Below are 16056 nucleotides of genomic sequence, written 5' to 3'. Positions count from 1 at the left end.
TAACCTTTTGCTGTTGTGAGAAAATCACCCAGAATCCCACAACAAGAGGCGGAAGCAAGGGAAGGCGTCTCTTTCCCTTCTTCCTCGTGCCTTCCCTCGCTGCCACCTCTTGTGGGATTCCTCAAGCTATCCTCAGGCTGCCATATAGAAACATGATTGCTTTACTTTTCATATTATGATCTACATGCTTTTATTCATATAACTGTCTATATTTTATGTATAGATCCAATCTAAACCACTATTTATTGCGAATAATACATTATTTGGCAACATACTGTAGGGTTGCCTTTGAAGTCAATATAATATTCAAATGCTTATACAAGCATTGATCAAGTTTTGGACTCTAATCAGGTTAGTTTTTTTCCACTTACCTATTCTTAGGCCAGCACCACATTGTTTCAGTTACTATTGCTTTATGATACATTTTGATGTCTGCTAGTATTGCAAAAGAAAGATGGCAGCAACCATTAAAATAGGTGCCGTAGATTTTGTTCAAGACTATTGCAACATGCATTAAAACAATTGCATTTGAAAGAGTCTAAACTCAATACCACTAAACAAAAGACAAGAGAGATTTTAAGGACGAGGATGAGCTGGTAGATAACACGAGTTGGGGGTACTTGAATGACCAGTATGATTAAGCCATTTATGCTTACTTGCTGAAATGAAACTTTTAACCTGCCACAGAGACTGAAAGATAAGTATGCTATCTTCTCAATTATTATCTTTCAGATAGATGGCTCCAATGGCCGTGAGAAAGATACTGTTCAGCCAAATTCATATCTCATAGAGGCATTGAATAAATATACAATTGTAATATCTTTAAATGACTTAAACATTTAGGTGTAGGGCCCAAAGTTAGAAAAAATAACAACTATGTATATAATTTAGTGACGCTAAGTAGAGCACTACAGTATTTCTGTCTTCCCGTCAGTTGATCAGTAAGACATTTTTATTTGGTGAGTTTTCATTTTAAACAATATTTTGGCTACTTTTGGTCATTCTAAATTCTCCATAAATTTTCAAATTAGCTTGTAAACACCTGCAAAAAATCTTACCATACTTTTTAAATATTTTATTGAATCTACATAGACTAATTTGTGGAGAAAAACATGTTTATTTCATCAAATTTTTAAATCTATGGGTATGCAATAGTAATGTATGCATTTAAGGCTTTACTGTCTCTCATATTGTTTTCTAGTTTTAAAGATAGAGAAATTTTTTCGTATGTTTTCCTAGATTTCTTCATATTTTTGCTGTTATCTGTTTAAAATTTCATTTTCAATTTCTTTATTCTTATGTGGAGAAATAAAATTGATTTTTGTTTCTTGACCATGTATCCAGAAATTATGCTCATTTTATTATATTAATTTGAAAAATTTATCTACAGCATCATTCAAATGTACAATGCAAGTTTTTCATGAGTAATGGCATTTTTATTTCTTCCTTTACAATCATTATTCATGTTAATTTTCTTTGCCTTATTATACAATATAAATACTCTAGTTGAATGAGATTCTGGTGGAGAACTTTCTCATTTTAGGTCTCAGAGAAAGGCTTTTAATTACTCTTACAGTATTTCCTATAGGTTTGTTGTAGATGCCCTTTTTCCTTACATTTTATTCCCATTGGGGAATGAATTTTATCAGATGTGTTTTATTGAATCACTTGATGATAATATTTTTCCTGTTATTCTGTTAATACAACAAATCAAATGTATTAATTTTCTAATGGTAAAATAATATAGATTCTGGAAATAAACTAAACCTGGATGAAATGTATAATTGTTTTTATATTTTGTTAGATTTCATTTTTTAATGTTGGTATTTGACTTGGAGTTTTCCAATTTCATTTCTATGAAAGTGGTTGAATTTTTTTTCCTTTTCTTTTAATGTTCTTTCTAGGTGTAAGTACCTAATTATGTAAGGTTGGGTATTTGACTTGTGCTTGGAATATACAAATAGCCAAGTCTTAAATTAAATATTTTATATATTAATACGCATAAGAATTTCCATTTTTGATTTGCATCTTTTTGAAAAATTGTTTTCTGGATTTTCCATTTGTTTTTCTATATTTTTTCAGGAAATTGGTCTACTGCATTGAAATTTAAAAATACATCAAAACACAATTCTGTTTCATCTATGTAGTATTTAATAATTTATTATATCTATTTGAGGAAATGAGGTATTAAACAAGAATTTTCTAAATTCTGGAAAGTGCAGATCTGATGATCTTTAACCTCTTTTCTCACATATTATATAGTAGAAGTCAAGTAGCTCTGCACTCTTTAGCATAGGCTCACCTATGTTCTCTATCACTATGTATTCACTTATAGTTAGATTTATAATGTATTTTATATACACACACTGCAATTTGTGATTTCTTACACATGGAAATTTCCAGTCCCATGAGTTACAATGGAGAATAGATGGATATCTGTTTTCCATGTACCCACTATTTATTTATTTATGTTGATAATGGGAATTGATCAAAGGAACTCGTGCTTTCCAGGCAGACACTGGGCTGCTAAACTAAATCCCCAGCCCCTTACTTTTAAACAAGATATATATTGGAGCACCTGGAGTGAATAATTTTTGACTTGTATAACATATAAGCCTTAGAGATTATAGAAAAAATATCAAATGTTTATAATTTTAGTGTGGCAAAAATGTTTCATTGTGTTGTGTATTCCACAAGGCTTTACCATTTTCACATGTGAGAAAAATAAAAACTGATTTTCTGTCAAGTGACCTCTAAATCTTTATCAACCATACTCATCTTAATAGTGGATTAGAGATGCAGGGCACTATCACATAGGATTCTAGCAATGATTTGACTAGAATGTACCAAGGCAGGTACTATGATCTGTATTTTAGTAGGGAAAAACTAGAATGCACAAAGATTAATAGTTCAACAACACGTTACAAAGTGGAGCTAGGGAAATATTTTAGGTAACCTGTGCTTTAGGGCCAGGAATGTGTAAGAAGGTTAGTAGATTCAAAGATTCCTCTCTATCTATGTTAATGATCATAGTAAGTTTCAAATGTACAGTCTAAAGTTGAAAAGGCAGAACTTCACACAGGGGTCTTCTAATTTACTCTAAGTCACAGTTAGTTATTCAATGAGGAAAAATCAGAAATGGTGTTATGATTATATTTAGGAGAAAAGCTCGATTTTTATCATCATAATAGTGGTATTATGGTTTGACATATATACATATAAAATCCACATGTTACTCCACAAAATATTAATCTCAAGGAGTTAAGAGTCTGTGAAGCATAAAGTAAAAAGGTACAGTGAAAATCTGGCTACCAGTGCATGACTGGGAGGTGATAAATGTTGGAAAAAACATTGCCATGTTGAAATATTTCTTAGGACTCCAGCTCTTTATTTTCTGAAATCCCAGTTGAATTGATCAGTGAGAACGGGAGACTACAGAGTTTATGAAGCTGCCAAAAAACATTAAATAATAGTCTGCAAATAACAACAGCAATGGTAACACCAAAAGGGCCTTTCTAGATTTACTCATTAGCGCCTTATAAGCTCATAAAAATAAATAATATATGGGACTGACTGAAATAGCACAGAGAAGTACATGCTTATTTGAGTTAATATCTCACTACATTTTCAACATAATCACAAGGGCAGAATTTCATTAAGCAGACAGTCATATTTACCTTTGTAAAATGATTCCTGGCAAAGAGCTCACATCCTTTAACTGGAAATGCAAATATTTTTTTGATATTTTTCTTTTGATTAAACTAATATGAAACTGTAATGTCAAATATGATTTTAGATCAAATTATAACATTAGGCTTCAAATCCTTGTCAAGTTGGTTAGATAAAATGTTTAAATCTACCAAAAAAATCTTCTAAAGTAAATTATGAAAGGGTATGAAATGGAAAAGTACAAAAAATTAAAAACTGATTCAATATCTATATATTTTTGTAGATTATGTAGGATTAATTAGAAGGGATACCTTTCTGTTGGGTTCTCTACAGAGTGAATGGCATCATAAAAGAGTTTACGTTTGTAATCATATGAATCTGAGGTCAAATCTTAAACACTCAACACTGCAGCAGCCTCTACGGGTTTACACAAGTTACTTCACCAATCCGAGTATCAGTTTCCTCATCTATAAAATGCATTTTACATGCAGTGGTCACTTTCCTTGAGTCTACTCATGAGGTAGCATAGGACTATTTAAACAGAAGTAAGAATATTTTCGGAGAATCCTCCAATTAATTTTAATACCGTAAAATAAAGTTTTCCAGCCTGTTACATATGCCAGGGAAGAAACAGGTCATGCCACATTATACTATCCTGCTTCATTTAATATCTTATAAAATCATGTTACATTGACAACAAAATCACAGACTTGGCTAAATATTAGTAGGACATTGATCTATCACTTTCTCCTAAAGAGTTTTATTTATTTCTTTCAATAAGTTTATTGATGTGATTTCTATTTCACCACTGGTAAAATGAAGTTGCTTATACATTTTAACTGCATAGGTATTTATAAAGTTAGGCAGAAAGAAGCAATTTTTTCAGAAGGCCTATTACACATAAAATTCATTTAGCTGGGGAGTATATTACAGGGTCTTAATCTATGATAAAACAAGATGGGCTGCTTGCTCCCTCCCTTTATGTAAAGTGTACTGGCTGCTGTGCTGTGTGGTTCATAACACATAATTGGTTCTTATTTGGTGAACATATGTTTGGGATCACATTATCTCTTACTGCCAGTTATGATGGGCAAAATTTAGCTCACATATTCTACCACAGTCTTCCATAAATTCAGGGATCATTATACTTAAATTTCACCTCCTAGGCTTGTCAAATTGTGCTTAGTTATCTTTAGCCAAATCTTCTTATGGTAGACATTTTTTCAGTTTTACTTAGAAAAGCCAACTCAACCAAACAAAGGGTTATGATGAGAAATGTCCTTGGCATGAATAACAATGTGAGGTAAGAATTAAATGGGAGAGGAAAATCCTCCCCATTGCAGTTCTGAGCATGTGTGATAATAAGAGTTGTGATTTAGTCCATGAAAATGTGTAAGATACAGTAAGTGAACTGACCATTAGCTTTTTGTATTGCTGAGACTAAATGAGAATATCAATAATCATTAATTTCTTTTGTCAGTTCATGAAATGTTATAATTCATGTCTTTCGGATTTATGTATAAGTTTATTTAGTTCTATAAAAATGTGTGTCATTTTTAAAATCTCAAGGTATTCTTCTATGGCAAAACAGAAAATCACTTAAATAGACATTTTTTTCCCTCCAGAGAAAAGGTTTCCAGTAATAGTAAAGTACTGTAAACATGTCCTAAAAAAAAAAAAATCTAGCTTCCTGTTAGTTCCATTGGATCGTTTTCCTCATGGTTTCATTACAGTTGGGTTACATCCATTCAGACATTGAGGGATTCTAGAGCTGAATGATAATCTTCTAGTTGCTTAGCACCAACCTATGTACTTCAAGTGAAGACCAATAATTTTAAGCAGTCAACCAATAAAGCCTTAATTTCAAGTACTATATGTGCACCTATTTACAATTGTGTATGTAATACTGCATCCTGGGATAGAGGTGAACATCATACAAGAAATTAGTTTCTAATTATTTTTTGATCTAATTATACCAAAGTAAGTAAAAAGCACTATGCCCACATTACTACAGGAATAACTTAGATTCAGTCATTGAGAGTGTACTGAGAATAAGATAGTGGCATTTGTTACTAAAGGATAAATATTTCAAAACTCTACTAGAAAATAAAACATCTATTTTTAAAGATTTAATAAGTACTTTTTCTAGGGCCAGATAAGAAAATAAATGACCATTGGCACTTATTAAAATATTTGATATAAAACATCTTCAAGCACAATGTAAATGACCATTAACACTTACATAAATTGTTTCAAACTAAAAACACTTTCCAAAGATGCAGGGCTGTAATTGCAGAACTCTGGGAGGCAGAATCAGGAGGACCACAAGTTCTTGCCCAGCCTGGGCAATGAAATGAGACTCAGTCTAAAAATAAAAACTAAAAATAAGGAACAAGGACATAGCTTAGTGCCAGTCTATAGTACCTTAAAACAACAAAAAAACACTTTTCAGCACATAATCTTGTTTGATATTTGTAGCAATTCTTTAATAAATTGATTTTCTTTTTTAACAGAAATAATTTACCTAAGAGCTATAAGCATCTTCAAAAAGAATCATCTTTCTTAGATAAGTCTTTTAGATTTTTAGAGCTGCCCAAACAAAATGTCACAGACTGGGTGGCTTAAGGAGAAATTTGTTTTCACTCTTTTGAATGCTAGAAATCTAAGATCAAAGTTGTGTATGGCCAGAGTAGGTTTCTTCTGTGTCTTCTGTATTTGGCTTACTGTATCCTCACATGATGGCTCCTCCACATGCACATTACTGGTTATACTTTGTGTCCTGATTTTCTCTTCTTACAATGATACCGGTCAAACTGGAGTCAAGCCATGTGTATTGGCCTCATTTTAACTTAGGACTTTCAAAGAGAGAGTTCCTTCCAAATACCGATCATCTTCTGAAGTAGTCAGGGGATATGGTGTTTCAACATAAATTTTGGGGAATATAGTTTCGCACATAGCATTTGTATTATATTTATATTTGGGATATGTTAGAATTTAATGGATATTTATTGCATATATTCATGATTCTTGAGTGGAGGCTGTCATCAACCTGGCATCCAAAATTTGGCTGAGGCATAAGGTAAATTTAAAGAATTGTCAAGATTATATCCATTCTTTGATCAAAAAGGACATTTTTGTTACCTTCTTAAAATAGCTTTCTTTAAGTACGTAGACCATGTAGCTGAAAGTACACTGAATTATAAATGTTTTAGAATTCATTCCTATAGTAAAAAAAAAAACTATAATATGAAATAGGCCACAAATCATATTTCTGAATTTTCAGAAATTTAATAATAATTGTTTGAAATACAGAGTTTTAGAGTCTTTATTTGTATTTATATTATACAATATCCTGCTGAAATAAATAAGGAACATCTTTCATCTATTGTATTACAAACCTAAAGTGATGAAAGATGTTCCTTATTTTAATACAGTAAGAAAATGTGTATTGCCTACTGTTTACTCAAGCATGGAATTTCTTTGTGAAGTAAGGGTGGATTAAGCTATGTTAACAAAAATCACGTGGATCACCAAACCACGTAAGAATAGGTAGATTTTTTTCATGACACTAATTATATTGGCTTCGTTTGAATCATATATCAGTGTATTTCAGGAGAATTAATCAAAAATGTAGCATCAAGAAAAGTAGAAATTATAAGGAATCTTTTCTTAGGAACTTGGCACATTTCTTTTACATATGAGTTACACTTTTTTATTTCTGATTCTACATACAATAAAACATCATATTTCAGATACTCCTAGCTATAAAATCTAATAACTATGAACAGCTTATATTTATGTGAAAAAATAACAAAAGTTGAAATTTTATTGGCTAAGGTATATGATAATGGAGTTGAAGTAAACATTTTTTTCTTATAAAACATTCCTTTTGTATTACCATCACCCAAATTTATATTGTCCATTCAATAATCATTTGTACTTGACTCATGGTATATATTAAAATGATATATGTTCTTAGGCAAGGGCACATGATAAATATATAGTCATTATTACTCAGGAGATGTAATTATTTCACTATTGTAGTCCAGAGACAGAATTTTGATGTTTTTGTAATAACAGTATAGATAACTTTGTCATAATAATCCAAATAATTGAAAAATGTACGAGTGAAATTAACACAACTAAAAGTTATTTTCTAAAACCTTAACATTAGCAATTCAAGTGATACAGACTTGATTAACATAATGATTTTAGGTTTTCTATTTTATAGACATTGGTTCTTTAGGAGTTAGTTTTCAGATATGCCAAAGATACACATTTTTAAAATTCTCATTGAGAAATCTAAGGGTTTTATGTATTGTCAAATGGTATTTGCACACCTGTATGGGGTATAGCATAACATTTTGGTGTATTTGTACATTGTAAATAAATGTCCAATTCTATGCTATGTCTTTGCTATTTGACACTTGTTGAAGAGATATTCAAATAGCAGCTGCTTCAGATTACATGTAAACATCTGCTTTTTAATAAAATGAAAAACCATTAATATAAGGTGAAGAAAGCTGACAGATACATTGCTTGCCTCCACTTATAAGTGGAGACAGGAAAATTGTTCTTTTCATTTACTTATATACAAAGGAAATTCATAGGCACTTTGTCAAATCATTTTTGCCATTTTAAATAAATCTCAATTTATTTTTTTAAACATCTTTGGTTCTTTCTTCCCTAGGTGCTGGGAGATAGATGGGCAAACATCTGTAAGTGGACAGAAGAGCGCTGGGTTCTTTTGCAAGATATTCTTCTGAAATGGCAGCGTTTTACTGAAGAACAGGTAAGTCGCGGAGGAGGGGGAAATTGTGGCAGCAAAATACATGGAGGGGCATTAAATTGGAAAGCAAATTAAAAATATCTATTTTAAATATTTTTCTTCCTTTGGAATTCTTTGATTTCTTGCAGTGCCTTTTTAGTACATGGCTTTCAGAAAAAGAAGATGCAGTGAACAAGATTCACACAACTGGCTTTAAAGACCAAAATGAAATGTTATCAAGTCTTCAAAAAATGGCTGTATGTATATCTTAGCATTCAAATGTCTTTTAAAACTATTGCACTTACTTAGTGTCTTCTAGTCTGTTAAATCTTGAAGCAAATGCTCTTTGTTTTTGCAGAGGATAAATTATTCTGATGATGTATTGTTACATTCTAAAATTAAAATGGAAAATGCTACAGGGTTATTTTCAAATTTTTCTCCAATGAAAATGAACTCTTAAAATATTTGGTTGAAATTTTAACATATGGAATTATTCATGAGTCTTCCATGAAGTTCTAAATATCATACTTCTGAAATAATGAAGTTTGATACTTAGAACATATAAATATATGAAACATACAAGGTATATATGGTTTATATAAATGGTTTAACCTTAGTTAAACCCATCACATATAAATAGTTTAACCTTAGTTTGGAAAACAAGAAAAACCAAAGGGCATTGATTATAGGGTACCTCATGTCTTTTGTGAAATGGGATTCCTTTGGTAGCGAAAGAACTCCAGAGAAAGCTTCATTGAGACATACGAAATTAGAAAAAGAAAAACATGAAAGCTTCCCTTGTTCAGGGAATTTTATTTTCTTCCAATGATAGAGAGGCCAAAATAATGCTAAGAGCTTACTCTTTTAAATGGGATATTCCGAAATTAGGATATCCTTAAAATTTTAATCCACCTATTCTAAAAGAATTTATTTGCTTCATATTTTACTTTTTTATTTTTGCTCCATAGTTGCACTTATTAAACTTTTATTATAAAATATATTTACTTATGTTTTACTTATTATTATAACCTAGTTTTTATTAATAAGGCAACACTAGGCAAAGTATACTTTTTTGAGTTAATGTGACTATGAAAAATTCATAAAAGTCGTCTATATTTGACTAGAAACAGTATACAAATATAAAATATACTCATATTTTTTGTTCTGTGGCTGATAGGGAGCCATTAAGAGTTTTAAACATTCATATTTAGATTTTTACTGTTTTAATGATAAGATTTTGGTAGTTCAGATATAAGATATGAATAAGTAGCATAGTATTTTAAGATGAGAAGAGAGAAAAGAAGAATGTTGAGATGGAATGAATAGAATTTATTGTAAGAAATATAATTTCGGAATGGCACTCATACTTCTCAAATGGATTACTAGATCCCAAAGAGGGTTAGTAAAAGGAAAATAGAGAAGATACTTCAGAAGTGAAGAAAATGATAACTTGTGAACTTGGATTTGTTGAGTCTAAAATGTTTGTTAAACATCTAGGACAAAACACCCATTCTATTTTTTTTTTAAACTGGTTATACATCTTAGACTCTCTTACATGGATTTGCACTTAGTTATCCATACAGACGTAATAAAAAGTATAGAGTGATGTGACAAATGAATTAGGACAGAAACTAGAGGAATATATACAATCAAGTGATATGGTCAGGGGAAAAGCTTACAGAAAGTGATTGAAGAAACATGATTCAAAATACAAGAAGGCAAAAAAAGAATACAAAAAGACAGGGAGATATTACAAACATAAGAAAAAGAAGTATTTTTAAAGGGCATAATGTGGTCCACTTTGTCATATGCTACAGGAGATGAAAAATTCAGAAAAGAGTCTATTTAGAAGAAAGGCTATTTGCATTGCATAACAATAGTTAAGGTAGGAAATTCATGACAAACACTGTTTTAAGCAAAACATGTACTTTTGGTCATTATGTTACTTATCACTGATTATCAATACCTAGTATTACTTCCATATTAAAAACTAAGCTATATTGCTGTCAAATGCAGAAGTATATAATTCCAGAGTTATCCACAGTGAGAATAGAATAGCCTCATTAGAATGAATGTTATTTAAATCTATGCAGTTTGACTCTCCATTCTCCTTCATGTCCTTAGCATTGAGAATGGTATCTCACATGAATTAAACATTCAGTGGATAGTTACTGGGTAGGACTCATCAAGATTACCTCATCTTTACAAGAAATAGAGACCAGTCAATATACAATGGGTAGAATGTTGAAAAAGCAAAAATTTTTTTTTGCATATATTGTACTATTTAGCTATATCCAAGGCTTGGAAAGGCAAGATGTAGTTTTTCTTTCAGTTACTATTACTATAGAGCAAATAAATTTGTGTTTTAGATTAAAATGAACTTTGTATTATATTCCTGAAGTTCAGGGGTCAATAATTCATAGTTTTTATAAAAGGGCTGGCTCATTTTTGCTTCACAGTATCTTGAGTCTCACCTGGAATTGCTACAGAGCTCAAATATACAATCATTTGAAGTTGTTCATTCACTCATACAATCTACCCTGGGTTCCAGTCTTGATATCAGGGGCTACCGATGTAAGTGATTTCCTTTGGCCTCTTCATCACATAATGGTGTCCTCAGATTCGTCAGAATTTGCACAAGGCCAAAAGCTGTAGTATGAGCGTTTCTATAATCAAGACCATCTCAAACTTCATAGAACATCACTGATGCCACACACTATTGTTTTACCCAGATTCAAGGGAAAGAAAATAGTTTTAATGTTTTCATGGAGGAACCTCAAGGTCAACTGATAGTAGCCCATGAGGGACAGATTTGTTTCACAACCGTATTTGGAAAATATCATATGCCAGAGTATTATACAGTTATTTATATGATAATTTTCTAGTCTCCATATTTAGTGCAAGTTCCTACATATATCCTTGATTGGATTTATCAAATAAATAAAATGTTTGTTTTAGGAAGAGAATTCCAACTATAGTAAAGCAAGAGGAGACCTTATAAATTATTTAATGTGTCCCCATCCAACTACCTGTGTAAAAATCCTTGAGATCAGCTACTATAATTATTTTGGAAGGGAATATCAATGTACAGAAAAAATACTTGGTATATGTTATGTATTACATGATACTAGTATGAATTAAAATGAGCACTAAGGCATGCAATTTAGGTCCCTTTTGTCAAGCTATTTGATAATTCCTTGTATCATTTGCTTTCTTGGAAATATTGAGAATTGTAGTTTCTAACAACCATGTGTCACTATGACTGTTTCTGTGAATAAAAGACTTTGCAGGCCTTAGGACTATGTAAATTCTCTCTTAGCAAGGTCTCAATAATTTTTCAATATGATTAAAATTCATATTATATCACCTTAGTTGTGAACAAAGTGAAAATATGTTTTGTCTAAGTCTTACCATTTGATAGTTTAAGCCAATTAACAAAACCTGACAGCTGGTCTAGAATTTGAGGTAAAATTCCCCTGCTGACTCAGGCAGTGAATAAGAATTTAATGTTCATTAAAATATGTCACAATTTGAGACCCAAAACAGGTACCATCTGTCACCAGTTCCTACTGCATACATAGGATAGATAGAGGGTGATAACACTCTCTTTTATTTACTATCAGTATAATTTGTTTTGAAATATTATCACTAATAACCCATGGGATTGTCTCCTATTTCCCCTGGAGGTATAAAGTGGAGAGATTTATATTTCATTTCCTCTACTGTGGAATTCTCACCTAAAGCATGTGAGCCTATCTTTTTTGAATAAAAGAAAACCTGATGTTTTAATTTTGTATAAAGGATAAAAATTAAAGCAGGGAAGAAACTGTAGTCCTTAAGATGTGAATTGTAAGACTGATAGATTTTCATACATAAGTTCTCATGCAAATGATCCAATCCAGTGGAAACTGTTCCTGGGGAATGCTGATATGTTAGAAAACCTGGGAAGCACAGTGACTCACCGGAGTATGTTGTAGAGCACAGTGACTCACCGGAGTATGTTGTAGAAGGACTCTGGGAATACTGTGCTCTAAAGTGGCTGTGAAATCAAATGACGTGTAGAGTAGGTACAGGAGCTCAGCAAGTTCTTGTTGGTAGTGTTGTTTCACCGTGACTGTCTATTTGGACAAGAATTCTTACAATGGCCCTCCATTAATTCATCCACAATGTATGGTCCTCAGAGCAGCGGCAGCAGCAGCAGCATCACCTGGAAGCATAGAAACATAGATCCCTATCCAGGCTAACTGACTCTGAAACTAGGCCACAGCTATCCGCATTTTAGCGAGGTGTCCGGTGATTCTAAGTCTTTCTCAAGTTGTGAACCCTGAAAGGTATCCGTCTAATTAAATACTACAGTTACTTATTAGAATGAAATGGGGTACTTCTTATATTTAGACTGATAACTTAGCAGTCTGGTGTAAAATAAATTACATTCAAATTATTCTCTGTAACATAGGGTGGATATTTGCTGGGCCACTTTGTTTTATCTTCTAATCAAGATAACGTAGGACCTGCCCACTGTTATTTTATTGAGCAAGATGTCTATCTTTCCCACACCTAATACTGATGAAATTTAATTACTGACTGTGGCATTTTGCCTAACTTGGAAATATTTTTGAGGGTCTGACTGTTAAGAAAATAAAATACATATCCTTTTTTTAATATCCTAGCTGATTTACCTTATATAATTTTTCAAGAATTTCCTTTTGCCTCCTGAAATTTTTAGCACTTTGTGTGTCTCTGTCACTCATACACCTATGGTCTATTCATAATGTTCAGAATGAAATTTTTATACTCTAACAGTTAAAAACAAATCAAAGTTGTTTAATATGCACATGTAGGAATCAAGTGTAAAAGAATTGACATTCAAGGATAGATGAGAAAAGGTAATTATATGATTCAACATCTATGGCAATGCTGCACATTTTCCTTCTTCCTTTATTTCCTGGTTATTGTTAGAATCGCTTCAGGATTTGAGACATTAAGAAGAGAGGTCACGAGTGGAAGGGGAGAGAAAGAGAATATAGAAATCAAGATAAAATAATTTGCTATCACCATTTTTTGATTTAAGAGAAAAAAGTCACAGAAAAGAAAAACACAAAGCAAGAGACAAACAACAAATCCAAAACAATAACAGTATATGTTTTCAAAACAAGATGATAGGAATTTAACAATGGTTGTAATATTTCATATTGTTGCATTCAAAAGGATTGCTAAGATTATGACCTATAGACATGTAAAACTGATGTAATCATGTGAATATTAACTGTTCCTTTCCAATAACTAATACAATTAGTAGTATAGTCATCTTAGCAATCTTTTCTATATATATTTCACTTCTTCTTTTCTCCTTTCCCCATCCCAGTTAACTTTTCCTGTTTGAGTAGTTTCTTACCATTACACAATATTTATTGCAGATGTTGAACTGTATTTGCTCTTTCAGTGTCTTACACTAGGTAGGTAATACTGTATTTACACATGTGAGTTTAATTTATTTCACTTAAGAGTATAGTAGCAAGTTGTGTTCATTTACTTATAAAAGCCTCAATGAAATCCTTCTTAATAGCTGATTAATACCCCATTGTATAAAGATACCACATCTTTTTTTATCCATTCCTTGATTGAAAGACAGTTGGGTTGTTCCAGTATTAGGCAATTACAAACTGTGCTGCTATAAGCATGGGTGTACATGTATCACTGTGATGTCTTCTATCACCATTGTTAAGAACATAAGAGGTTGTACTTTGGTTTCGTTATCTTTAATGTATGTCTTCATTTATATAACGTTTCTTTTCAAAAATAACTTTCAGTGACTTACAACAAAATGACTGTATACCAAAAATTAATGGAGACACAAAAGGAAAATAAGGTTCCATAAATCAGTTGGAGGAATACATGTTGAAACTCGAATTTGGCTCTCAGTTCTAGGGAGGTAGCATAAACTCTTGTTTTATTATTAGTGCAAATATGTATTTAAATTTTATAGAAAAACTAGCATGTGAATTAAACAAAATGAATAAACAAAATATCTATGCTGTATTACCCGCACTGAGTTTTATTTTGATATGAATTCAATTTGTAATATCTTAATTTATATTTTAGTATATCACAGTGTTTAAACTGAGACAAATAGAAATTTTAAAATGTTAAAAATCAAAACTTTATTTCTCCTTCTTAAAAAGAGCATCACAACTGCAAAATAAAATGCAGATGAAGCAGGGTCTAAGTAAAGGAGAAATTATTTGAAAAAAAAACACCAGTGCATTCTACCATTCATAGCTATCAATGCACATGGCATCCCAAAAGCAGCTACATAAAGTCTTCTTTTCAGGGAAATATTGACTGTTCTGTGTCAATGATACTTGGTCCATAAGCAATTGCTGTGTCTGTTTCATGACAGTTTCTTTGCCATATGTAGTGTAGTTGTTTTTAAATAAACTTGCATTTGTTTTAGAAAGACAGTCATCCTAGTTTACTTTATGTTCACTGTACTTGCTACTACCAGAAGAATGGGGTTGTAAAAGAACTATGAAATGATTTCATCCTTTCTTTTCCTTCACCTGTGTTTACAAGTTAAGTCACAAACTAGCATTTGATACCTGGTAATTAGATTTACCTATGGGTAGAGTGACTTCAGTGTGTAAAGTAAAAGTACAAATTGTCATGATCTACTGACTTCATGTAAATCAATTTGTTTATTCATTTCAAATAAATCAAAATTCTAGTGTAACCCTTCATGATTTGGAAGAACTTTGGACATATGCATGCTATAAAAATCACTCCATGAAACTTATGATTTAGAAAATAAGCCAAGAGATTCTGAAGGGTTTGAGTTACACTCAGTGGCTTAGTTATTTTACTTAATGGTCTTTAAAATGAATTTGAATTTTGGAAAATAATTATTCACCTCGTCAAATGTTAATTGACTAATAGATACTACAAAAAAGTCAAGATCAGTAAACTACATAACAATTTTTTAAATTTATAAATAATGAATGAATGTGCAATTTGTGGAAGTAAATAATATCTCCAGTTGATACAAATAATCACAACATTTTATTGATACAAATAATCACAACATTTTAGAATGGCAAAACCCCTAAGCCATTCTTGTCTTCTCAACTCACCAGAAACCCTGGAATATGATAGTCCATTTCCATGTGAATTCTACCAGGACTTAAAAGGAAATTCACTACCATCCTAGAGTAATCATTCGACATTCAATTTTTTAATACATGTTTGAGATAAATAATAAACACATTTATCATGGGGAATTGGTACACATATGTATCAAATATTAATCCTTTTTACTTTTCCTTCCTGTCCTCCTCCTCTAATTTCCCTTTGTCCCTACACCCCTTTCAGTCTCCCCAAAGTATCTCTCCATTTCCTATACTCTATCTTTTATCGTGTTCTTTTTTTTACACTTTGAGTTTTTCGTGTAAGAGAAGCTGTGAGATATTTCATCTTCTGTGCTTGACTTAATTCACTTAGAATTATTATCTCAAAGTACATCCATTTGTACACAATATTTATTGCAGAGGTTGAATTGTATTTGCTCTTTCAATGTCTTACACTAGGGAAGTAATACGATATTTACACATGTGAGTTTAATTATT

At 31.5% G+C, this 16056-nt stretch overlaps 1 protein-coding gene across 15 annotated transcripts in view; it reads left to right on the top strand.

The window, feature by feature from the left end:
* Dmd (dystrophin) overlaps positions 1 to 16056 on the top strand; it is a 2110831-nt gene that overhangs the window by 703332 nt on the left and 1391443 nt on the right. For all 15 annotated transcript variants that reach the window (XM_063242792.1, XM_063242803.1, XM_063242804.1 and 12 more), the window contains 2 exons: positions 8360 to 8461; positions 8587 to 8694. In XM_063242792.1, coding sequence (XP_063098862.1) covers positions 8360 to 8461; positions 8587 to 8694 — 210 coding nt within the window. The remainder of the gene's footprint in view (positions 1 to 8359; positions 8462 to 8586; positions 8695 to 16056) is intronic.

The sequence above is a fragment of the Cavia porcellus genome, unplaced genomic scaffold (genome assembly GCF_034190915.1).
Source record: "Cavia porcellus strain 051 isolate PalLab524CR breed Dunkin Hartley unplaced genomic scaffold, mCavPor4.1 scaffold_33, whole genome shotgun sequence".
Classification (NCBI taxonomy): Eukaryota; Metazoa; Chordata; class Mammalia; order Rodentia; family Caviidae; genus Cavia; species Cavia porcellus.
This window is presented reverse-complemented; position numbering and strand designations above follow the sequence as displayed.